This window comes from Sapajus apella, unplaced genomic scaffold, assembly GCF_009761245.1.
Source record: "Sapajus apella isolate SASKATOON/1434 unplaced genomic scaffold, GSC_monkey_1.0 scaffold130, whole genome shotgun sequence".
In the NCBI taxonomy this organism is placed as follows: domain Eukaryota; kingdom Metazoa; phylum Chordata; class Mammalia; order Primates; family Cebidae; genus Sapajus; species Sapajus apella.
Window position 1 is genome coordinate 3,768,637 of NW_022437070.1, and position 25,393 is coordinate 3,794,029.

Consider the following 25,393-nt stretch of genomic DNA (forward strand, 5'->3'; position numbering starts at 1 on the left):
TGACCTGCCCACTCTGCTGCCTCACCTTCCACCCGGGGGTACCCTGAATCCAAACCAGTCTGGATCTCTTTCCCCGGGTCTTCATCTCCTTTGCTTTGCTGTCCCCTGGAGTGCCCTCGCCTGCCTGTCCTTCAAGGTCCAACCGGACCCGCGCCCTTTCCTAAGTGATTTGAGGCCCTGGCAGTCTCCCTCCACATGCCGGGTGTCTTCCAGGGCGCACGCCAAGTCTGATTCATTCCTGTGTTCTTGGCACTCAGCCCAGAACAGTGAAATTCCTCCCTGTCGCTCCACCCCACCGCATCCCGCCAACATCACTGAAGAGCCACGACTCGAACCCCAGGTCCGGGCTGCTTTCCCTCCCGCTCCCTGGCGTATCCATTTCCCCACTCATCTCCCCACCCTCAACCCCCAACCGCACACCCGCGCCTTGAGTCAGAGCCGCAGCGCCCCTCCACCCCCCACCTTCGGAACTCGCATGCGTGCTGAAGCCGACCTCCTCCATCCACGCATGCTCAGCCCGGCGCGCGCGTTCCTTTCTCGCGCGTTCAGCCCTTAGCGCATGCGCAGGACAAGCCGCCTGAGGGACCTGATCTCAGCTTGGCCTCGCGTTACCTCCTCCTCCTCTTCCTCCTTCAGGCCAGCTTTCCTTAGGAGCTGCATCCGGGACGCCGAGGCCAGTTCCGGAGTAGGGGGGTGCCCACTTTCTCTTTTTCCCGCGTTCCTGGCCCCCAGACGCCATTTGCAGGCGGACGGCTTGGGTCAGCCTCCCCGCCCCCACCCGATTCCTGTCACGGGAGAGCGCACACCGCACCCCAAGAACCAATCAGCAGCTGCCTTAGGTAAGGGGCCCGCTAGCCCATGCGAGGCTCGCGCACCGGCAGGGGGCGGGGCGCGCCGGCAGGCGACGCCCCCGCCTCGGCCATTAAAAGCTCGCTGGGACTTCCGGTGGGGTTGCGGCACTGAGTATGGGGCAAGTGGCTGTCGGTTCGATACTGGGTTGGCAGGAATGGGGGCGGGGGACGGAAATGACGTGTAAATAAGAAACTTCTGCTCTGCGAGATCCAAGTAGAGCCTGTAGACTGCCCGTCAAGTACTGGGGAGGCCGCCTCAATAACGTGTAAAGAGAAACTTGAGTTGGGTTCCCCCTGGAAAGCTTTGTAAATCAATGGCTAAATCCGGGGGAGGCCCTCCTCTAGGAGCCCGTAGAGAGAAGTGTAAGTCCTAGGCTGTCCTTAGGACAATGTGCAAATTGATTATAGTTGTGGGGTGAGGCGTGCTCCACGAGGTGGGCTTAAATACTCAGAAATCGGAGAGTCTCCCTAGATATTTGCAAGTAGCCACTGAGGCTTTGGGAGATCCCCGAAGGGAGTGTGTGAAACGATGTCTAAGTACTGAGGAGACCCCCCCCAAAAATATAAATTAGATTGTTAATTTTCAGGAGGTCACCTTATTAGGTGTCCATCAGTAGACACTTAAATAGACTGACTTTTGTAAGTTTGGGGGGAATCTCCCAAAGGAGCCAGGGTACCCGCTTGCATGTGGGTGGGCTTTTTTTTTTTTTTTTTTTTGAGACAGTCTTGCTCTGTCGCCAGGCGCCAGGCTTGAATGCAGTGGCGCGGTCTTGGCTCACTGCAACTGCCACACCTGGGTTAGGTGAGCCCTTAAGTTCCGAGGAACTCCTCACATTCAGATACTGTGGAAGCTTCCAGAATAAAGGGCACAGGGAGGGCAGGCACTCTCAGAATGCCATCACTTTGGGAGGCCGAGACCCGGTGGATCACTTGAGGCCAGGAGTTCGAGACCAGCCTGGCCAATATGGCGAAACCCCCTCTCTACTGAAAATGCAAAACTTAGCCAGGCCTGCGCCTGTAATTCCAGCTACTCGGGAGGCTGAGGCAGGAGAATTGGCTGAACCCGGGGGGCAGAGGCTGCAGTGAGACTGCACCATTACACTTCAGCCTGGGCAACAGAGCAAAACTCTGTCTCAAAAAAAAAACCAAAAAAAGTGCGCACAGGGCGCTTACCTTGTGCAGGAATGGCATCCTCATAACCCAGAAACTTCAGGGCTGGGCAGAATCCCAGTTGAGGCATGAAGACAGGCACTTAAGCACTGGGTAGGATTTCAGAGTAATGTGTTAAGACACTTAATTGCAAGGAAGTGAGGAGTCTCAGGTTCTGGGGAGAGTCTCCATCGGAGACTGTAAGCAGTCATTTGGGTATTGAATGAGTCATTTTCCCTAAGCATCTGTAAACAGGCTCTTGTCCTCTGTCTAGGAAAGCAGTCTTCAACCTGGCTTGTGGCTGGGGAAGAGGTCATGTAGCACAGTGAGAGAGAAGCTAGACAAGCCCCTTGTCTGGCTAGCAAAATTACGCCTACATCTCGTAAACAGACCCTTCAGTTCTGGAGCGTCTTGGAGGGACCTGTTTATGTTATTATGTACTGAGGTGGGGCTGGGGTGGGTTCGTGGAGGGATTTAACAGATACTTCCAAGCTAAGCAAGGGTCAGCAAACTTTTTTTTTTTTTTTTCTTTTTGAGACAGGGTCTCGCTTTGTTGCCCAGGCTAGAGTGCAGTGGTGCAGCATGGTCATGGCAGCCTTGACCTCCCAGGCTCAAGTGATCCCACCACCTCAGCCTCCTAAGTAGCTGGGACTACAGGTGCATGCCACCACCCCCAGCTATTTTTTTGTTTTTTCAATGTTTTATAGAGACAGGATCTTGCTGTGTTGCCCAAGCTGATCTCGAACTCCTTGGCTCAAACAGTCCTCAGGTCTCGGCCTCCCGAAGTGTCGGGATTACAAGTGTGAGCTGCCATACTCAGCCATTCAGTAAAACTTTCCGTAAAGGCCAGAGAATAATTATTTTAGGCCTTGCAGACTGTACTGCCGGTCTCAGCTACTCAGCTCTGCCATTGCATCAAGAAGGCCGCGGTAGACAGTTTGTAAATTGATGGATGTGGCCATGTTCCGATAAAACTTTCTATTTACAAAAACAGAAGGCAAAGCAGATTTGGCCCATAGGCCACAATTTGGCAGCCTGACCTCTGAGCTTGAGCAGATAGCCCCATAGAGTTCTACAAACAGTTAAGTAGTCAAAGAGCACCCTTGAGTGATGTGTGAACAGCTGGGAAAACTCCAAGGACCTGTAAACAGATACTAAAATGGTGGAGAGTGGGTTGCATAGGTAGCCAGACACTATATAACATCTCAGATAAATTAAACACCAGGGACACCTTGAAATGAAATTCAGCGTGAGGAAAGGCCGACCATCAGGAACGGAAGACAGACACTGAACTGTAGTGGGATACCAGGTGAAAATAGGCCCTTGAGTGCTGGAGCCCCACCATGACATACACTAGTAATGGCTAATCAAGAGTAGCTGTTGGACTGAGGCTCACATTGCTGGTTTGTAAGGAAATGCCTTGCAGCATTTTGGTAAGGAGAATATCTTTTTTTTAATTTTTTTATTTTTTATTTTTTTAGATGGAGTTTTGCTTGTTGCCCAGGCTGGAGTGCAATGGTGCAATCTTGGCTCACTGCAGCCTCCGCCTCCTGGGTTCAAGTGATTCTCCTGCCTCACTCTCCTGAGTAGCTGGGTTTACAGGTGCCCGCAGCTAATTTTTTGTATTTTTACTGGAGACGGGGTTTCACTATGTTGGCCAGGCTGGTTTTGAACTCCTGACCTCAGGTAATCCACCTGCCTCAGCTTCCCAAAGTGCTGAGATTTACAGGCGTGAGCCACCGCACCCAGCGGAATGTCCCATTTTTTTTTTTTTTTTTTTTTTTTTTGAGACGGAGTTTCGCTCTTGTTACCCAGGCTGGAGTGCAATGGCGCGATCTCGGCTCACCGCAACCTCCGCCTCCCGGGTTCAGGCAATTCTCCTGCCCCAGCCTCCTGAGTCGCTGGGATTACAGGCACACGCCACCATGCCCAGCTAATTTTTTGTATTTTTAGTAGAGACGGGGTTTCATCATGTTGACCAGGATGGTCTCGATCTCTTGACCTCGTGATCCACCCGCCTCGGCCTCCCAAAGTGCTGGGATTACAGGCTTGAGCCACCGCGCCCAGCCTTGGAATGTCCCATTTTTATGTGAATTTGCCCCTATGAGTTTATTTATGTTGGAGCATGTTAATAGTTGGGAATAGTTTTGGCTGCAAGTAAGAGATAGATGTGTATTTGTTTTTCACTGCCTCTCAAAGTAGGCCATTCAGAATTAACATGGAACCCCCCCAACCTTGTGTCTTGTTTTACTGTACCTTCTATTAAGTTGCCTTACAGCTCAAGATAGCTGCTTGAGCTCCAACCTCCACACCCACATTCCTGTCACTGGGAGGAAGAGGCAAAAGGCATTGCCAGAATCTGTAAAGGGAAGTTTCTGGAAGCTGCCAAGCCATACTTCTAGTGTCATACCATAGCTGGAAAGTACTTAGTCACATGGGCACACCTAACTGCAAACACGGATGAGAAATGTGTTCTGGATAGCCTTGTACCTACCTCAGAAGTGAGGGTTTTACTTTTTTGGAAGAAGTCAGGAGTGGATGTTGGGAGCCAGCTTACAGTTGCTGCCACAAGCCCAGAGTTCTGTTGAAAGGAAGGGCCTTAGCCAGGCGCAGTGGCTCATGCCTGTAATCCCAGCATTTTGGGAGGCCAAGGCAGGTGGATTGCCTGCGGTCAGGAGTTCGAGACCAACCTGGCCAACATGGTGAAACCCCATCTCTACTAAAAATACAAAAAAAAAAATTAGCCGGGTTTGGTGGCATGTGCCTGTAGTCCCAGCTACTCAGGAGGTTGAGGCAGGAGAATTGCTTGAACCTAGGAGGCTGAGGCCGCAGTGAGCCAAGATCTATCCACTGTACTCCAGCCTGGGTGACAGAGACAGACACCATCACCATCTCTAAAAAAAAAAAAAAAAAAAGAAAGGAAGGGCCTTCATGTAGTTTGGGGTATGCCAAGTAGAGTAGGAAGAGACTTTCTCATCCTGAAATCCCTCACTCCCTGCATAGGTGACCATGTCTGAATCTGGACACAGTCAGCCTGGACTGTATGGGATTGAGCGGCGGCGACGGTGGAAGGAGCCTGGCTCTGGTGGCCCCCAGAATCTGTCTGGGCCTGGTGGTCGGGAGAGGGACTACATTGCACCATGGGAAAGGGAGAGACGGGTGAGTGTCTGGACCCAGGAGCAGCATTCATGTGTTTAGTTGTTCCACAAATGTTCATTGAGCACCCACCATGTGCCAGGCACTAATCCAGATGCTGGGGGTACATCTGTAAACAAAACCCACTGCCTTCATGGGTAAAGAAGGTAAAGAGTGATAAAGGGACCATCAGAGAAGGTCTCTCTGAAGAGGTGACTTTTTAGCAGAGACTTGAAGGAGATGAGGGAGTAAGACATGCTAAAATCTGAGTTGAAGAGCCTTCTAGACAGAACAGCAAGCACAAAGGCCCTGGGGTGGCGTGTTCAAGGAGTAGCCAGAGGAAGCCAGGCTGGCTGCAATGGATAAGGAAGGAGGGAGAGAGATAGGGTGAAGTCTGAGAGGTAACGGGCCAGATCATATAGGACCTGGTAGGCCTTGGAAAGAACTTTGTATTTCACTGTGTGCAATTGGCGTTGGACGGTTTGAGCCGAGAGGTGCCATAGCTCATGTGTTAAAGAATCACGTCATAATAACAACTGCTTCTGTTTACTGAGTAGCGCACACTGTGCTTGCACTGTGCAAAGTGCTTTACATCCTTTGGGTCTTCCTGAACCCTTACAGCTACCCCATGAAGTAGATTCTATGATAGATCTGATTTTCACTAATGAGGAAAATGAGCCCAGAGGTGAAAGGACTTGTCCAAAATCAGCATCAGTAAACTTTGGGCCCAGAACTCAGATCCAGGTCCAGCTTAGTGTCACATATAGCATCATTCTGCCTGCTGCAGACAGTGCCCTGGGCTGGGAATCAGGAGGGATCGGCTTGTGCCCAGGCCTTGCCTCACTCTGCTCCTGTACTTAGGTGACTCACTGCCAGAACCTGCCCCTGGGTTTTTTTTCTCTATGGCCCTGTTTACCTCAGAGATGTCTGGTAGGGTGGAAGTAGGTAACAATTGGGGCCAATTTCTGCGGTATAAAACCATACAAACATGAAAAATAGTTTATTCACAGTGAGCTGAGCTCTTACTTGCTTCTTCTCTTGGGCCACAGCGTAAATGAGAACATGTAGTCTCTTCCTTCCACATAATGCCTTCCTGGGGATTATTATCATCCTTGCACACCTTCAGGTTTAATCCCTGAACAAGCAACTCTGAAATCTCAGTTTTGTCTCTAAATGTGCTGCTGAGCCCCGGCAGCCTCCTGTCATGCCCATGGGCTTCTTATCCTCCACGTCCCCTGCTGACCTCAGCATCGTTCTGCCATTTTTCCTCTTCCCATTTTTTTCTCCCATATCAGTGATAGCCCATTGGGCCTCATCCTGAATGCCTCCCTCGCCTCTCCCCTGCTTCCTCTATGCTAGTCAGGCAGTGGTGCTTTACATTCTGCCACCTGGGTGTATCTATCTGTCTTCTCTCCATCCTCACAGCGTTCGTGCTAGGTACAGATTGAATAACTGAAGTGCTCCAGAATTCAAAATGTTTTGAGCACCAACATGACACTTAAGGGAAGTGCTTATTGGATCATTGCGGGTGAATTTGGGGTACTCAGCCAGGAAACAGGCAAATATTCCAAAGTTCAGAAAAACCCCCAAATCCAGAACACTTCTGGTCCCAGGCATCTCAGAGAGGGATACTCAGCCTGTATCATCTACCCCTTCCTAGCCTCCTGGAAGCCCACAGCCTCTCCTCCTGTAGTTTTTCCCTTGAAACTTCTTTTCAGAGCACTTTCACGTCATCTTTTTGTTTGTTCTTCACCGTAAGCCAGTAAAGTGAGCAGGGTTTAAGTAAATGTCCTCAGTATATTGATGAAGAAGCAGACCCAGGACTGTTTCTTCCTGAGTAACCTCAACACTCTCCTGAGGTTACTCAAGGAACCATAGAAGGAACGGGACTCAAACTCAGATTTCTCCCCTCTTCAGCAGACTGAGGGTGAGACAGGGAGGCACGAAGAGGGCAAGGTGTGGGGTCAGCCTGGCAGCTTTGCCAGAGCAGGAGTGGGGCTGAGGGGAGAGGTGATCAGGATAGCAAGTGCCGCCAGCAGCTCTCACATGGTGAGCACCTGCCACGCAGCAGTTGCCACGCTAGACACTTGATGTGTTCTGTCTCCTTTCATCCTCATAATAATCCTTCGAGGAAGAATTCCTGTACCTACTCACAGATGGGGAAATGAGGCATAAGTGAAGGTGGTGAGGGTGGTTCCTTAATCAAGTTCACACGGCCAACTCGAGGCAGGACCAGGTTTGCACCCAGACCTGTCTAGCTCCTAGTTCCTTTCCAGCCCGGCTTGTTGCCTCACAGAGGAAGCTGAGCAGAGTGCTTGAGGATTCGGTTCTGCAGCCAGGCTGCCTGGGTTCAAATTCCAGCTCCCTTGCTTATTGGTTTGTGACTCTGGGCAATCAGCTTCACCTTTCTGGGCTTCATTTTCTTCATCTGTAAAGTAGGGGTAATAATAGTATCTATCTCATAGGGTTGTTGGTAGGATCAAGGTAGTTAATATATATTTAGGCATTTAGAATAGTTCATGGCACATAAAGATCTGGAATGTCCAGGAGAGCCAGTGCGCCATTCCTGAGTAACTGCCCTCCCTCACCACAGGATGCCAGCGAAGAGACAAGCACTTCCGTCATGCAGAAAACCCCCATCATCCTCTCAAAACCTCCAGCAGAGCGGGTGAGCAGGGAAGAACTTTGAAAGAGGGAGGAGGGCAGCAGTTAGGGAAGGGATTGCCCCATTGACGGAAACTTTTTACCCCCATAGTCAAAGCAGCCACCACCTCCAACAGCCCCTGCTGCCCCACCGGCTCCAGCCCCTCTGGAGAAGCCCATTGTCCTCATGAAGCCACGGGAGGAGGGGAAGGGGCCTGTGGCCGTGACCGGTGCCTCTACCCCTGAGGGCACCGCCCCACCACCCCCTGCAGCCCCTGCGCCACCCAAGGGAGAGAAGGAAGGGCAGAGACCCACACAGCCTGTGTACCAGATCCAGAACCGGGGCATGGGCACTGCCGCACCAGCAGCCATGGACCGTGAGTTGGGGCCGGGCAGGACTGGGTTGGGAAGTGGCATCTCCTCACAGACCCTCACTGCATCCTCTGTCTCCTGCTTTCTCCAATCTCCAGCTGTCGTGGGTCAGGCCAAACTACTGCCCCCAGAGCGCATGAAGCACAGCATCAAGTTGGTGGATGACCAGATGAATTGGTGTGACAGTGCCATTGAGGTACTGAGGGCCCCTCCCTGCCCGAGCTTCCGCACGTCCTGCCTCCTCTGATCCTCCACCCCCACCTCCACGTCTTGGTAGGCAGCGCCAGACTGGAGAGCTTTTGGGCAACTCACAGCAGTGAGACGGGGTGGAATCAGAGCATTCTCACCTAACCAGAATTGAATTTCAACTAGCTCAGCTGTGCTTGCTAGTTGGTAAAATACTGACCTGCTTTGGTACTGGTTGGTAAAGAGGTACTCTCACTACCACCTCGGGACCCCGGGATGTCCTTTGCCATCCACAGCGGGGGAGTCTCTTGGACCCTGCCCTAGTACCCTTCTTATTTGGTTGAAACCCAGGCTGGTAGCTTATGCCTGTAATCCCAGCACTTTGGGAGGCCAAGGTGGGAGAATCACCTGAACCCAGGAGTTCAAGACCAGACTGGGCAACTTAGGGATACTCCATTTCTACTAAAAATTTAAAAATTAGCCAGGTATGGTGACAGACGTCCAGGCCACTCAGGAGGCTGAAGTAAGAGGATCACTTGAGTCCAGGAGGTCAAGGCCACAGAGAGCTGTGATCATGTCATTGCACACCAACCTGGACAACAAAGTGAGACCCTGTCTCAAAAACAGCAACAACAACAACAAGAAACCCATGCTGTCTCAGTGTTAACCGTTTTGAATGTCATCCCCCAAAGTGCCCCCGTCCATCCCAGCACCCCTTGCTCTAGCTCAGCCGTCACATCCCTAGATCGTCATACATGCCTCCAGTCTCCTAGTCCTTATATCCCCTCTTTCGCTTTTTCTCCTGTAGCCCTGTCACACCCCTGCTTAGATTCTCCCAGAGATGTCACCTCTCCTGCCCAGCAGCCTGGACTTATTAGGGCAGCCTCAAGCCTGTTTTTTGCCTTGTTCTGCCACTTCTGTGTCCACTCTCCCATTGGAATTAACTGGGGAGCTTTAAAAATAGAAAAAAAAAAAAAAAGCCAAGCTCTCCCCTTCAGCACTGTTAAGTAGAACTCTCTGCAGTGATGAAGATCATATATATTTGCACTGTCCATCCAGTATGGTAGCCACTATCCCCAGATGTGGCTTTAGAGCACTTGACATGTGGCTAGTACAACCAAACAGAATTTTTAATGTTGTTTAGTCTTTATTAATTTAAATAGCCATGTATGATCCATGCCTACTGATTGAACAGGGCAGCCCTAGATATTCTGCTTTAATGTGTTAAAGCACATTAAATCCTGATTGGGCCTGGGATTTGCTTTATTTATTTAGGAGACTGTCTTGCTCTGTTGCCCAGGCGGGAATGTAATGGCATCATCTTGGCTCACTGCAACCTCCACCTCCCAGGTTCAAGCAGTTCTCTAGCCTCAGCCTCCTCAGTAGCTGGGACCACAAGTGCATGACACTACATCCAGCTAGTGTTTTGTTGTTGTTGTTTTGTTTTGTTTTGAGACGGAGTTTTGCTCTTGTTGCCCAAGTTGGAGTGCAATGGCGCGATCTCAGCTCACCACAACCTCTGCCTCCTGGGTTCAAGTGATTCTCCTGCTTCAGCCTCCGGAGTAGCTGGGATTACAGGTGACTGCCACCACACCCAGCTAATTTTGTATTTTTAGTAGAGACGGAGTTTCTCCATGTTGGCCAGGCTGGTCTTGAACTCCCAACCTCAGGTGATCTGCCTGCCTCGGCCTCCCAAAGTGATGGGATTACAGGCATGAGTCACCAGGCCTGGCCAGTTTTTGTATTTTTGGTAGAGACGGGGTTTCACCATGTTAGCCAGGCTGGTCTTGAACTCCTGGCCTCAAGCGATCCTCCCACCTCAGTCACCTAAAGTGTTGGGATTACAGGTGTAAGCCCCCACATCTGGACTATAGAATTTGCTTTTAAAAAACAAAAAACTCCAGGTGATTCTAAGGAGCAGCAGCCACAGTTCAGGATGAAGCTCTTTTCCTTGAGGTGTGTCTCTTACACCCCCTGTTGGTGAAAGTCAGCAGAGCTGGTGGCCCAGAGTTGGTCTCCGGTAATTTCCAGAGGAGCTCATACATCCCACAAAGAACAGTATATGAATGTAAAACAGACACACACGCATTCACAGACAAGAGAGCCTTGGTGGCTCCTGTTTGCACACCACTCCCTTTCTTGTGCTTTCCCAGGAATCTATGCTAGTAGCCCTCAGTCACTGAGTCCTGTCTTCTCCAACCCACCCTTCTGTTCTTAAGCCGCTCCCTTTTACTTCCCCAAGATCAGACTTCCTTTTTCCCTCTGTGTTCAGCACAGCGACTTCCTGTTACCTTCTTTTTTTTTTTTTTTTTTTTTTTTTGAGACAGAGTCTTGCTCTGTTGCCAGGCTGGGGCACAGTGGTGTAGTCTTGGCTCACTGCAACCTCTGCCTCCTAGGTTCAAGCGATTCTTCCTCCTCAGACTCCCGAGTAGCTGGGACTACAGGTGTGTGCCAAACACCCAGCTTATTTTTGTATTTTTTTAGTAGAGATGGTGTTTCACCATGTTGGTCAGGATGGTCTCGACCTCTTGACCTCGTGATCCACCCTCCTTGGCCTCCCAAAGTGCTGGGATTACAGGCGTGAGCCACTGCGCCTGGCCTTCCTTTTAGCTTCTTGACCATGCTAGGCTCTTTCTACTTCAGAGTTCTCACAGACACTGTTCTTTGTGTCTAGAACATTTCACATAATCCTACCATGACAGAACAGAGGCCCTATGTCTAATAGGAGGGATTGGGACCACAGGAGTTTTTATTCATATGTGATAAGGCAGGTGGGTAAAACACAAGGGTCTCTGGGGTCCGCCCTCTCATTCTAGCTCCAGCAACTGACAGACTTGTCAGAGTCTTATTTCTGTCTTCCCACAGTACCTCTTGGATCAGACTGATGTGTTGGTGGTTGGTGTCCTGGGCCTCCAGGGGACAGGCAAGTCCATGGTCATGTCATTGTTGTCAGCCAACACTCCAGAGGAAGATCAGAGGTGAGGGAGCTGTTAGGTAGAGTGCAGGAGGGAGGTGGGCTTCCACCTGGGGCAGGGGCAAGGTGGGCTTGGGTGTTGCGAGTGATGTTACCAAAGGACTTTGGAAAGTTGCTTTTCTTTCTTAGGCCTCAGTGTCTTCATGAGATGAGGATGGTAATGGGCCGCACTAAATCTGTATAGTTCCAAGGCATCCAATCCTGTTCCTCCCTCCCTCCCTCCGTGCCTGGCCCTGGGAAATGGTACTGGCCCTAGAGAGGAAGTGGGATGATGACATCGTTAAGGTTTTGGACTTAGCTGGTTGACCTTGGGCAGGTCACTTCATTTCCAGTATCCCATGTCCAAGTAGATTTTTGGAGGATAACGAAAGATCAAGAAGGCAAAAGTTAATGGTCACCTGTCACAGAGCAGGTGCTCACAGAATGGTAGCTGATAGGATCTGAGAAATAGAGTGGGGGAGGAGATCTGGAGACAGAGATGGTTTCTGTACCTTTCCTGTGTCACCTTGGGAAAGTGGCTCTAGTTTTCTAGGTTGGGAAGGAGCAGACATGAGGATTCCCCTGCCTGAACAACATTCTTGAGTAAGGATGGAATGTGATTATGAAGATAAAGCATAAGGGCACAGGAGCAGGTTTTGGGGAGGGCAGGGCTTAAGAAACAGATCCTGAAACTGGGGCAGAGAAGGAAAGGGGGAAAAGGTAGGAATTTGGGAGTAGGAGAGATAAACATCTAATTAAGGAAGAATCAAAATGGGGAGAATAGATAGTAGCCACTGGGGTGGTAAAGAACAGAGACACATTTAAGTTACCTGAAAATATAGGGATCTGTTTTTTGTAAAGCAGGTAATACTACCCTGGCCTCCATGGATGAGTGTCAGGGGTCCATTAACCCCTTAACAGTATATGCAGAATTTTGTTTATTTATTTATTTATTTTTGAGACAGGGTCTAGTTCTTTCACCTAGGCTGAAGTGCAGTGGCATGATCATAGCTCAGTGCATCCTCAACCTCCCAGGCTCAAGTGATCTTCCCACCTCAGCCTCCCAAGCAGCTGGGATTACAGGGGCATGCCACCACACCAGCTAGTTTTAAATTTTTTTGTAGAGACGGGTGTCTCCTTATGTTGCCCAGGCTGGTCTCAAGCAATCCTCCCGCTTTGGCCTCTCAAAGTGCTGGGATTACAGATGTGAGCTCCCGCGCCTGGTCATATGCAGAATTTTAGACACATTTGCAGTCAGGCTTGTCTAGGAAAAAGGCCCATCGTTTACACCAGATCTCAGAGTGGGCTGATGGAGATCTAGAAAAGGTGAAGACCACTGTTGTTGGAGAATACACATCCCATAGAGCTGGAACTGTGGGGTTCCCCTGCCTCTCTCCTTCCTGTTCTCTGTTCACTCATGACTCAGCTCCACTCCATTTTGGAATAGCTCCAGGTCTTAGATAACATTCTTTCCATTTCAGCTTTCACCCCAACTAGCAAATTTTCCCCATGACTCTTGGTTCAGATTCCCAAGGTAGGGAGAATCTGTCGCGCAGCTTGTCCTTTTGAGCCATGTCAGCCTGTGGTGTGGTGGATGTTAGTATCAACTCTTTTCATCAGGTCTAGGTTTTGCTTTCCAATTTTTTTTTTTTTTTTTTTGAGACAGTCTTGTTGTGTTGCCCAGACCAGAGCGCAGTGGTGCAATTTCGGCTTACCATAACCTCTGTCTCCCAGATTCAACCGATTCTTGTGCCTCAGCCTCCTGAATAGCTGGGACTATCACACCCAGCTAATTTTTATATTTTTAGTAGAGATGGAGTTTTGCCATTGTTGGCCAGGCTGGTCTCAAACTCCCGATTAGGTGATCTGCCTGCCTGGGCCTCCCAAAGTGTTGGGATTACAGGTGTGAGCCACAGTGCCCAGCCTACCTCCTAATTCTCTTTATAATTCATCTGTTTCTTCTCTCCTTCACGTTCACCTTCTTAGTACAAGCCATTAATATCTTACATGGAGGATGCCAAGAGGTTCCTATCTGGTCTCCCTGATTTAATTCAGCTTGACAAGTACTGTATTAACTGAATGCCCTCTATACACCAGGTACTGTACCAGGTGCTGGAGAGATAATGGTATATAAAACTGGAAAAAAAGCTGCCCTCATGGGGCTTACATTTTAATAGAGGAGATAGTAAACAAAATAAACACACTATTTGGCACATTAGAATATAACAAAATGGGAAAGGTTTATAGGGAGGTGATGTTGGGCCTAGGTTACAGGTTTTAAAAATTATGGTTTTTTAAGAGACGAGAGTCTTGCTCTGTCACCCAGGCTGGAGTGCAGTGGCGTGATCATGGCTTCACTGCAGCCTTGAACTCCTGGGCCTAAGCCATCCTCCCACCTCGGCCATGTGAGTAGCTGGGACCACAGGCATGCACTACCATGCCCAACTAATTTTTTAATTTTTTGTAGAGACAGGATCTCACTGTGCTGCCCAAGCTGGGCTCACGTGATTTTTCCACCTCAGCCTTCTGAGTAGCTAGGACTACAATTCTGTACCACCGTGCCTGGCTTACTTATTTTTTATTTTTGAGTCAAGTCTTGCTGTCACCCAGGCTGGAGTGCGGTGGCTCAATCTTGGCTCACTGAAACCTCCATCTCCCAGGTTCAAGCAGTTCTCCTGCCTCACCCTCCTGAGTAGCTGGGATTACAGATGTGCACCATCACACCAGGCTAATTTTTGTATTTTTAATAGAGACAGGATTTCACCATGTTGGCCAGGCTGTTATTGAACTCCTGACCTCAAGTGATACTCCCATCTTGGCCTCCTGAAGTGCTGGGATGACAGTCATGAGCCACCACACCCTTCATTTTTAAAATTTTTTGTAGAGATGAGGTCTTGCCATGTCATCCAGACTAGGTTATAGTTTTAAATGTGATTGTGAGGGAAGGCCTTGCTAAGGGGAACGTTTGAGAAAAAACATGTTTGGAGGAGCATTCCAATGAGAGGGACTGGCCAAGGCAGTGCCTGTAAAGCGGGAGCTTGTCTATGTGTGCGAAAGAGCATGGTAGCCTTGGAAGGGGAGTGGTAGGAGATAAGGCTAGAGAGGCAGAGGGAGGCGACATGGCACTGGGCCTTGTAAGCCCATCTCCCCTCTTTCCACTCTACAGTCCTCGCCACATAGCAGCCAGTGGGGACTTTCAAACCAAAATTTGATCCTGTCCCTCCTCTGCTTATATCTCTCAGCAGCTTCTCCAGGCTCATAGGCCAAAGCCTTACCATGCCCCACAGGGGTCTGTGTAGCCTCTCCTTGCTCTCTCCCCTCCCATATACCCCATCTTTCTGCTCTTGCCATGCTGGTCTCTGAGTCCTGGTACAACAAGCCACCTGTCTTCTGCCTGATACAGCATTCCTCTGTGCCCATCGCCCAACCCATCCCTAGTTAACTCCCTCTCTCTCTCACCCTCAGCATTGTCATTTCTCTCTTCAGGGTAGCCCTTCCTGGCTCCACCAACTAAGCGATCTGGGCTTGGAGCACTGCACACCTCCTCTTTCTAACACCCACAGTGACTGATTTCTGGTAATTTGTAAACTAAACCAGAAGCTCCATAGAAGCCGACTTAGTCTTTTTTGTTCACCACTATATCCTGGTGTCTGGCAAATAGGAGGTTTTCCGCATAGTGTTTGTAAAGTGGAAGGTTGCCTGCTCTGTGTCAGACAACAGATTATGCCTCTTGGGGTAGATAGAAACTACCTTTTGCGAGGCAGTTTCTATCATCCTGATTTTACAGATTTCAAAAGGTAAAATCACTTTGCCCAAGTCAGAGTTACCAAGTTGAGCTTAGTGGTTTAGGGCGAGGCCCAGCTCTGCCTGCTTTGCCCTTATATTCCCAGCGCCCACACACGTAGAAGTGAGGGACGCTCACCTGAAGGGAAGATGCTGGGAACAAGACCCAAACTCCCTGTCCCTGTGGGAGTGGAGGCCATTCAGTGCTCTGTCTCCAGCACCTGGGATCTAGCAGGTAGATTTGGTAATCAACAGCTAAAAGTATGTATCACTCTATATCAGGCACCATTCTAAGGGCTCTACGCATACTGACCTCATAATAACACGTAGAGTTTTAATCATGTTGTTATCCCCATTTTACAGATGAGGAAACTGACAGAAAAAGGTTAAGGAATTTGCCCAAAGCCACACAGCCAGGAAGAGGCAGAGCTGGGATTTGAATCCTAGCAGACTGGCAGAGTCTCTGCCCTAAACACCTCAGTGGCCTGGCTTCATTGATTGAACTAATGGATCTCTTTATGGGTAGGAATGAAGTCATGTGCTTCAAAACATGCACCGCCCCCGCCTCCCACCCCCTTTCCATCTATGGGGCCACAGATGGAAAGCTTAGTGAGCAGGCTGGGCACCCTGGCTCACATGCTCAGCTCACAGGATCATGCTTCGGATGCATCAAAGGCTGAGAACCAGAACTCTCAGGCACCCATACCTGCTCCTCTCCACAGGGCTTATGTTTTCCGGGCTCAGAGCGCTGAAATGAAGGAACGAGGGGGCAACCAGACCAGTGGCATCGACTTCTTTATTACCCAAGAGCGGATTGTTTTCCTGGACACACAGGTGCCAGCCCCACCTGCTTTGCCCCCCCGCCCCCCACCCCCAACCCACATCCTCTTCCTGGAATGTTACTAAGCCAGAACCCTGTGTGGATTCCATGTGCTTCCAGTCAAGCCGTGGACATGCTGGGTGCCCTTGGGCAAGATGTGTCTTTTCTTGGCCCTTAGTCTCTTGTCACATGTTGCCCCATCTCATTCGCCTTCCACAGAGTAGCCTAAAGTGCCTTCTAGTATACTGCTAAAACGTGTGGACCCTGGAGAATCTATGTTCTGATCCTGCCTTTTAATTCTTACTAGCAGGGTGACTTTAAATACATTTTAAACTTCCTTAAACCACAGCTCTTTATCTGTAAGCAGGGATGATAACTACTCGGCTTCTTAAGAGTTTCAAGGTTTCCGTGGAACAATCCAGGCAAAGTGCTGGGTTAGGACTTGGCATGAGCTCAGGCTCGTCACTTTCGTTAGAACTGACTGGTCACGTGTCTACCTGGCAGATTTCCTTGGCTTCTCCCTTGCTCTCAGGCAAAGTCCCAATTCCTTAGGCTGGCATTTGGAGGGTGTGGTTTGACTCCCTCAGACTGCCTATCCTCGGCCCCTGGAGGAGCCACCAGACCCCCAGCACACACGCACTGATCTCTCTCTTATCTGGACTTTGCATATCCGGTGTTTACCTGAAACCACCGACAAACTGTGTGACCTTGTCAAGTTGTTTGTTTTCATTCCTCAGTTTTCTTAAGTGGGAAAAACAGTATTGCCTACCTCATAGGGTTTTTGTGAGGTTTCAGTGCATTGATACAAGTGAATTCCTAATGGCAGCACCCAACAGGAGTTAGGTGCTAAATACTCTTAGTGATTAACTCCATTATCAGTACAGTAGGCTCCCACCTTGTGTGTTTGCCTGGCTGATGCCTTCCTCCTCAAGACTCCACTGGGGTGTGGCCTCCTCTCAGAAGCCTTCCCCTTCCGCTGTTGCCCATATGTACCTCCCACCATAGCATGTGATTTGCCTGGGTGTCTGTTCTCACTCCCTACCTGCCTGAAGCTCCTCAGAGCAGAGCCTGGCTCTGTGGGTGACAGCTGGGGCACAGGGCTTGGCCCTTAGTTGGCACTCATAGTTGGTGGATCAGCATTCTGGTCACTGTGGCGTTGATGACACAGAGTGGAAAACCTACAGTTGTGACATGAGCCTTGTTTGCCAGCCCCTGTGCAGGGGCCATGGGGACCTGGAGACAACCCAAACCGGCTGTGGTCTAGGTCAGAGGCCCGTGAAGAGGACAGATGTTAACAAAACAAGATAGACTAGAGCACTGCTCAGTGTTTGGAGTTGGAGAAAGCAGGCAGTTGTGAAAGCCCATTTGTAAAAGAATTTCACTGCACTAAAAAGTCAGCAGACTATCAAGCTAATTAGCTCTTAAAGGTTTTTAGTTGAATGTCCCTTTAAGGAGGAAAACAGTCTGGTGAGCTCACCACTGATTCTTGTATGTATACTGATGCAGTTTTTTAAATTCTCACCAGTTTTCACACTGATCTTTTTTTTTTTTTTTTTTTTACTTAAGTCATTATCTCAGCAAGGTTTTGAAAGCGTATGAAACAACTGACAAAGAGTCTTTTAAGGGACATGACTCATTTGAGTAAATGTTAAACATTCATTGGCACAAAGCAGTTTCTTTGGGCATGAGGCGCTTGAGAGCAGCAGTGATTTGTAAAGGAGCTGGAAAAGTGTATCAGCCTTGAGGTTTTTTTTTTCTTGAACTTCCTCTTGCTGTTCTAATTAGGAATTGCTTGCCTTTGTTTCTGACCTTGTTTTGTCCTGAGGTAGGCAACATATTTGCCTTCAACGTGTGAAACTTGTGCATCTGTGACCAGCCCATTCCCTGACACCCTCTTCTTTTCCTGCTGCAGCCCATCCTGAGCCCTTCTATCCTAGACCATCTCATCAATAATGACCGCAAGCTGCCTCCGGAGTACAACCTTCCCCACACTTACGTTGAGATGCAGGTGAGGGAGCCAAGCCAGGCCCAGGGCTGAGGTTTTACATCCCCTCCCCATCCTCCCAGCATCTGGACAGCTGGTTATGCGTTGTCCACTTAGTTTCTGCTTCATAAGAGCCCCAGCTGCCCCAAGGGCTGTAGGAAAAGGACAGCACTGAGAGTCAGAACTGGCTCCACTGGCTCTGCCCCTCAAGCAAGTCATTCCCCACTCCCTTCCCTTTGAAATCTCAGCATCTGCCTGAATAAAGCAAGGGTGATAATTCCCACTTTTCCTGATGTAGCGATGGCCTGTAAGGGAAGTGCTGTCACAGTGTTAGGCACACAGTAGCTGCTTGAAGGCTCCTTCCCCTGCTGCCTCCTGAACTGAGTCCTGGGATCAGGGACTCCTGATTAGTCTGGGCGAGAGTGGTCCTCAACTCCCTTCCTTCCTGCCCACCCTCAGTCACTCCAGATTGCTGCCTTCCTTTTCACGGTCTGCCACGTGGTGATTGTCGTCCAGGACTGGTTCACAGACCTCAGTCTCTACAGGTGAGGGGCTGAGGGGTTGGGGGGTAGTGGGGAGGAGGAACGAGGCAGGAGACACAGGTTCAGAGACTGAGCCACTGACTCACAGCAGCCAGAGGGAACCTTTTAAAATGTAAGTTGGAATAAATCACCCCCATCTAACCTCCTCCTCAAAGCATGCACAACACACAGCCCTCCACTGACTTTACATGTCTATCAGAATAAATCCAAAGTCTGCTCCTGCATGGCTTCCAAAGTCCTACACCCTCTGGTCACCTTGCTGACTTCTCTCATTGCCTTTCCTCACTCCCTTTATTAAAGCCACAGGGCCACCAGGCGAGGTGGCTCACGCCTGTAACCCCAGCACTTTGGGAGACTGAGGCGGGTGGATCACAAGGTCAGGAGTTCAAGACCAGCCTGGCCAAGGTGGTAAAACCCTGTCTCTACCAAAAATGCAAAAATTAGCCAGGCGTGATGTCAGGCTCCTGTAATCCCAGATACTCAGGAGGCGGAGGTTGCAGTGAGCCAAGATCACACCACTGCACTCCAGCCTGGGTGACAGAGTAAGACTCCTACAGGGCCACATGGCTGTTCTTCCTGCAGCCCAGGACCTCTGCACTCTGCCTCCCTCAGCTAGAAATTCTGTACCTGCAGATCTTCTCAGACTCTCTCCCTCATGCCATTGAGTCCACTTCAGGCCTTCCCTGACCATCTAGCATAGCATCCCCTGTTGTTCTCCCTGCCTTCTGTATTTTTTTCAATGTGCTTGCCTCTCCTTAATAGGATACTGTAGCTTTCTTTATGATCTTTCTCCCCCATTCGAATGTAAGCCCAGGAGGGCAAGGTTCCCCTGCACCTCACACAGCGCCTGGCGCACAGTAGATATTTACCGCAAATTTGCTGAATAACTAGCATGAGGAGCTGGCTTGTCTGGTCTGTGGAGTTTTATTGTTCATCTCCTTCAGGCTTATGTACCATCCTGTTGGTACTCAGGTAGGCACGAGAAAAAAGGGAGGTGGGACCTCGAAGGAGTCCTGCCTGAAGCAGCCAAGGGTTCCAGAAATGCTCCCAGAAAAGACTAGCTCAGAACCTATGGCCACAAGGGCTCTTATTGGCTCCAGGCCCCAGGAGGCCACTGGAAGGTGTGGTGTGGAAGCAGCTTTGGGCATAGGGATCAGGCAGAAGGAAGGGACAGGAGCTTATAGGGAGGGGAGAAATGGAATTAGGAAGCAGATACCTTCAGAACCAGGCAGTCCTGGGTTTGAGTCCCCTCTCTTACTGGGCATGTGTCTTTTCTTTCCTCAGTTCCTCATCCGCAGAATTATGTTGTGCAGATTCAGTGAGTCAAGGAATTGAAAGCATTCAGCTTAGTCCCTGGTACACAGTAAGCAGCTGATAAGGAGAATTTAGTGTGTGTGTTTTAGTAACCCTGAGGACAGGGATGAGCTGAGGCCAACAACAAAAAAGGCTTGCTAGGAGGTTGGTTGTTCTGACCAGATGTAATGCAGTGAAGCTGTGACTTCATTGTGAAACACCCATTCCTACCACCATCCACTGGGATTTATTCACATCTAGGTGTTCGGGCACTGTTCTGGGTACTAGGGACACAGGTGTGAACAAAACAGTTAGATTGCCCCTGGGGAGTCTATGTTCTGGTAGGGGTATCAGCTCAGGTTGCCACATGGCAGAGCATTGTTTTTAAACTCTCATCTACAGGTGGGCTTCTCAGAGTAGGGTGGCCCCTTGAAATTATAGGTGTGTTTGTGTGTGTGTGAGGAGAATGCCCCCATATTTTAGCAGATTCCATTATCCCTTACCTTAGAAAACAGGTTTATGTACTACAATTTGAAAAAAATAAATAGTATAAACTGAAAATTTATATCCACTCAAAAAACCTACACAAGTTTTTTTTTTTTTTTTTTTGAGTTGGAGTCTTGCTCTGTCACCCAGGCTGCAGTGCACAGGAGTAATCTCAGCTCACTGCAACCCCTGCTTCCCAGGTTCAAGCGCATCTGCCTCAGCCTCCTGAATAGCTGGGACTACAGGCATGTGCCACCACACCCAGCTAATTTTTGTATTTTTAGTAAAAACATGGTTTTGTCATGTTGGCCAGGCCGGTCTCGAACTCCTAACCTCAGGTGATCCGCCTGCCTCAGCCTCCCAAAGTGCTGGGATTACAGGCGTGAGCCACTGCGCTTGGCCACACAGATATTTATAGCAGCTTTATTCATAATTGCCAAAACTTGGAAGCAACCAAGATGTCTTTCAGTAAATTGAATGGATAATCAGTGGTACACCCAGACAATGGAATATTATTCAACACTAAAAAGAAATGAGTTATCTAGCCATAAAAAGACATAGAAGATCATTAAATGCAGATTAAGTGAAAGAAACCAATCTGAAAACGTTACATACTGTGTAATTCCAACTATATGACAGTCTGGAAAAGACAGAACTATGGAGACAGTAAAAAGATGGGTGGTTGCCAGGAGTTGGAGGGAGGGAGGGATGAACAGGCAGAGCACAGAGGATTTTGAGGGCAGTGAAACTATCTTTGTGATGCTCTAACGGTAGACACACACCATTATGCATTGGTCCAAACCTGTAGAATGTACAGCACCAAGAGTGATCCCTGATATAAACTCGGGACTTTGGGTGATAATGCTGTGTCAATGTAGCTTCATCAGTCCTTAAAAGGGAACCATTCAGGTTGGGGTTGTTGATAGTTGGGGAGGCTCTGCATGTGCAGGGGTTGTGGAAACTCTGTGTGCTTTCTGCCCAGTCTTGCTGTGAACCTAAAACTGCTCTAAAAAATAGCCTCTTTAAAATACAATAATAAGGTAAGCTCATAAAGAGTGTATACAGTTGATGTAAGTCCATGGATCGGTATCTGAGAGGATTATCTCTGAATTCTCTGAAATTGTGGGAAACATGTTGTGTATATGGCATTTTTCTAAGCATGGCTGTAGCTTCCATCAGGATCTCAAAGGGAGCCCCTGTCCCAGGCTGTGGGACATGGGGTGCAAGTGCAAGAGCAACAGCCACTCACCCCAAACCCCAAGGTTCCTCCAGACAGCAGAGATGGTGAAGCCCTCCACCCCATCCCCCAGCCACGAGTCCAGCAGCTCATCAGGCTCTGAAGAAGGCACCGAGTACTACCCCCACCTGGGTGAGAGGCTTTCTGCTTTCTGGGGGCTGGACAGGTGGGCAGGAGGAAGAATGAGGGGGTGACAGTCAGCAGCACACTGGGGAAGTGGGGAGAGTGAGGGAAGGAGTGGGGATCTGGGAGGAGTACTTTTGAGAGTTAATGAGGAGCGAAGTCAAAAAGGATTAGCAGCTACTTCAAATTCCCTCTCTCTGGTCCATCCCTGACAATTGAGGGCATGACCTGCTGAGCCTGTGTCTGGCTCTGTGATCAGAATGGGACAGGCCCCAGGTCTGCCTGTTTCTGGGTCCCTGGAATCTCCCAGCTCAGGAAATGAGTGTTAGGTTGGGTTTCTCTGAGTGGCCCCGTCGACATAGTGTCCCTGCTCCAGCCTTTGCTCGTGTCGTTCCTTTGCATGTTATGTCATTTCTCTGCTCTACTTTTCTGCAAAGATCAAGTTCATTTTATGATCCCTTGCTGGGGCCTCAAAGAGACTAGGGGCAGAAACCAGATCTGACTCACCTCTGGGTCCCCAGCATCGCCCTACACGGAGCCTGGTGCTAAAGTGAAGTGAAGTTACATAAATATTTCCACAGTGATCTGAACTCGGGGGCAACAGCAGGTCTTTGGGTGAGAAAGGGGAGTCCATTAGGCCAAGTGATGTCTGCATCACAGGCCCTGTCTCCTCCCACTTCTCCACCTTCAGTCTTCTTACAGAACAAAGCTCGCCGAGAGGACTTCTGTCCCCGGAAGCTGCGGCAGATGCACCTGATGATCGACCAACTCATGGCCCACTCCCACCTGCGTTACAAGGGTGAGGATTCCCAAATGCCTCCAAGCTAGTCCTGATCCAGCTTCCTGGTTCAGTCTCTACCCCCAGACTAGTGTCCTGTTCCTGCCTTGACTGTCAACGATTCCCACCCCCACAAACCCACAACATGGTACCTGAAGCTGAAGCATTTTCTCCTCCAGGTACTCTGTCCATGTTACAATGCAATGTGTTCCCGGGGCTTCCACCTGACTTCCTGGACTCTGAGGTCAACTTGTTCCTGGTACCCTTTATGGACAGTGAAGCAGAGAGTGAAAACCCACCGAGAGCAGGTACAGTTACCCTTGACGGGTTCCTGGAGAGACCCAGCATCCCCTGGTCTAGGAGGCAACATGGGTTGCCTTGGTTTGGAAGAAGTGTGGAGCCCACCTGGTCTGAGAGAAGACCCTGCCTCATTCCCGGGGTGCGTGGACCCTTTCTTAGGAGTGTGTTTCAGAGTCACGAAAGTACAGAAAGAGCTCAGCCAGAGCTGAACTCTTAGGTGCTCCTCGAAGCCCAGGATGCTGTTAACTGGGAGAAAGACACTGGCAGTCCATCCTTCTTATCCTCCCTGCCCCAACTTTCCAGGACCTGGTTCCAGCCCACTCTTCTCCCTGCTGCCTGGGTATCGTGGCCACCCCAGTTTCCAGTCCTTGGTGAGCAAACTCCGGAGCCAAGTGATGTCCATGGCCCGGCCACAGCTGTCACACACAATCCTCACCGAGAAGAACTGGTAAGAGCTCTTTGCAGAGGCACCCCACCCTGGTGTAGAGAGAAGGGGTGTCTCTTAGACAGGCATGACCTCGTTAAGCCCCTCCTCTCCAGATCTCAGGTTCCTTTTCTGGAACGGTGATGATTGCTCCTGTGTTGTAAGCATCTCACCCATGTAGCACCCTGCTGTTTCGTGTGACTTTGAATCCTCATCAGCCAGCATCATGTAGGTCCTTGTCACCAGTTTTTCTGGTGGGGAAATTTAGGCTCAGAGAAAAGTGTAGCAAGGCCACACATCTGTGGCTAGGAGTCATTTGATTGCTAAGAGTAGGACCAGTGAGCCGGAGTTAGCTTAAGGAAGATTTATTCCAAGGACCTGATCACAGAAAACAGGGCTCTTCAGGAGATGGGAACCAGAAAGCCACAGGGTCTCATTGTCCACCCTTCTGCATTTGCCTCATTTCCTGCCTGCTGGCTTTCTCCGCCTGCTTTCATGTGGCCCTGCACTACCTCTGTGGCCCCTACTTTACATTACTTCTTTGTCCAGAGCCTTCAGTGTATGAGTCCAGGTCTTTATCATCTTACTTCAAAGAGAAAAATTTGAAAGAAGGCTGGGCATGGTGGCTCATGCCTGTAATCCTAGCACTTTGGGAGGCTGAGGTGGGCAGATCACCTGAAATGAGACCAGCCTGGCCAACATGGAAAAACCCCATCTCTATTAAAAATACAAAATTGGCCAGGTGTTGTGCTGCACGCCTGTAATTCCACCTATTCTGGAGGCTGAGGCAAAAGAATTGCTTGAACCTGGTGGGTGAAGGTTGTGGTGAAGCAAGATGGCACCATTGCACTCCAGCCTGGGCAACAAAAGTGAGACTCTGGCTCAAAAAAAAAGAAAAGAAATAAATAACTTGGCTGGGTGCAGCGTCTCTGACTTGGCCCCCCACATCTGTTTGCAGTTGCCTGTGCTTCAAAGGGGCAGGAGTGCAGACAAAGCCACAGGAAACCACTCAGGGCTTGTAAGGCAGAGGTGGAGTCCCCTCTGGGCATTCAGTCCCAGCTCCGCTCCTCCCATTGGTCTAAAGCAGGACCCAGAGGGGAGAGGGAGGAGATTTTGGTTGTGCAATTGCTGTTAACTGTTTTCCATCGTCCTAAGAGTCTGGAGGGAAGTGGAAATAGAATCGTTACCCACAAAGGGCAGCACTGAGTGGAGTGGGAGAAGTTTAGGTGGTGGAGACTTGAGGTCTTAGTCCAAGCCTTGGAACTTCCAGCTTTGCTTAACCTGGGTGAGCTAAGGAAAGTGGGGCCACCTCCCATCAGTGTTAGCATCCTCCCTGTATCCCAGTCGAGGAGACGGGGCTCCAAGGGGCTCAGAGTCACGTTTCAGGTCATAAAAGGGGCCTCAGTGGGTGGAGCCCTGGCCAGGCAGTCCTGACTGTTGACCTCCTCTCATAGGTTCCACTATGCTGCCCGGATCTGGGATGGGGTGAAAAAGTCCTCTGCTTTGGCAGAGTATAGCCGGCTGCTGGCCTGAAGCCAAGGAGAAGAATATCACGCAGGGAAGCTCCTGGGTCCCCAGTGGATGGCGAGGGAGCACAAACGTCCATCACCCACTGGGGTGGAGAGTGGCAGCAGGCCTGATGGATGAGGGATTGTGGATTCCCGGCCCAGAGACATGAGGTGTCCAGGGCCAGGCCTCCCACCCTCAGTTGGGGGCTGTTCAGGGGGTGACTGTGAGCGATCCCACCCCCAACCTGAGATGGGGCAGCCCATCCTACCTCCTCCACAGGGATAAGCAGTGGGAGGAGTCTGAGTGGTCACCAGGAAGCCCAGGCTTCATCTTGACCTCCTTTTTCAGGGACAGGAGCAACAGTCCCTCTTCCTGACTCTATGCCTTTCCCTGTAAGGTGAGGCATGGTCTGGAGAGCCCTTTATTGAAGCAGATCTGGTGGTTCAAATAAACACAGTCATACAAGCCTGTTCTCGTGCTCTACTTACTCCTCTACCCAACATGCAGTTCTGGGAAGCAGGACAAACTTGACACCCAGCCCTCGTGAGCAGATTGTCCCCTGGCTACCCATTGGAACCTGAATGAACTTCCCCAGGGACACATTCACTGTGGGTCATAGAGCTGTTGGGAGCAGATGGAGACCAGTCTCTGCTAAGAAGGAAGTCCCTAGGAAGAGTAATTCTGTTTCCTGGGGTGGCATCAAGCCTCCCCTATGTGTTTTGTATGGGAAAATACACTGCAGCTGAGTACACTGACTACGCTTACGTCTTCTGCTCTCACTTAAAGGCAGTGCCTTTGGGTTAGATGCCCAGTTAAATACAATGC

General features: G+C 49.9%; 1 protein-coding gene across 2 annotated transcripts; it reads left to right on the forward strand.

The window, feature by feature from the left end:
- Window positions 1-470: 470 nt before the first annotated feature.
- SMG9 (SMG9 nonsense mediated mRNA decay factor) lies at window positions 471-25,038 on the forward strand. 2 transcript variants are annotated; one of them, XM_032262798.1, is made up of 14 exons: window positions 471-839; window positions 5,004-5,159; window positions 7,729-7,803; window positions 7,891-8,155; window positions 8,249-8,346; window positions 11,202-11,314; window positions 15,795-15,906; window positions 17,805-17,900; window positions 18,336-18,421; window positions 21,460-21,566; window positions 22,249-22,356; window positions 22,515-22,643; window positions 22,939-23,083; window positions 24,514-25,038. In XM_032262798.1, exons 2-14 carry the CDS (start codon window positions 5,010-5,012, stop codon window positions 24,590-24,592), a joined length of 1,563 nt encoding a protein of 520 aa, XP_032118689.1. In that variant the 5' UTR covers window positions 471-839; window positions 5,004-5,009; the 3' UTR covers window positions 24,593-25,038. The 2 variants fall into 2 exon arrangements, with proteins under 2 accessions (XP_032118689.1, XP_032118690.1); XM_032262799.1 differs by lacking the exons at window positions 21,460-21,566; window positions 22,249-22,356; window positions 22,515-22,643; window positions 22,939-23,083; window positions 24,514-25,038 and adding an exon at window positions 19,363-20,317.
- The last annotated feature ends 355 nt before the right edge of the window (window positions 25,039-25,393 follow it).

Bases quoted from the DNA above. Each gene is read 5' to 3' on its own strand.
- SMG9 (XM_032262798.1), top strand. From the start codon at position 5,010: ATGTCTGAATCTGGACACAGTCAGCCTGGACTGTATGGGATTGAGCGG. The intron at 8,156-8,248 runs GTGAGTTGGGGC...TCCAATCTCCAG, and splicing joins CGCACCAGCAGCCATGGACC to CTGTCGTGGGTCAGGCCAAA. The intron at 15,907-17,804 runs GTGCCAGCCCCA...TTCCTGCTGCAG, and splicing joins TTGTTTTCCTGGACACACAG to CCCATCCTGAGCCCTTCTAT.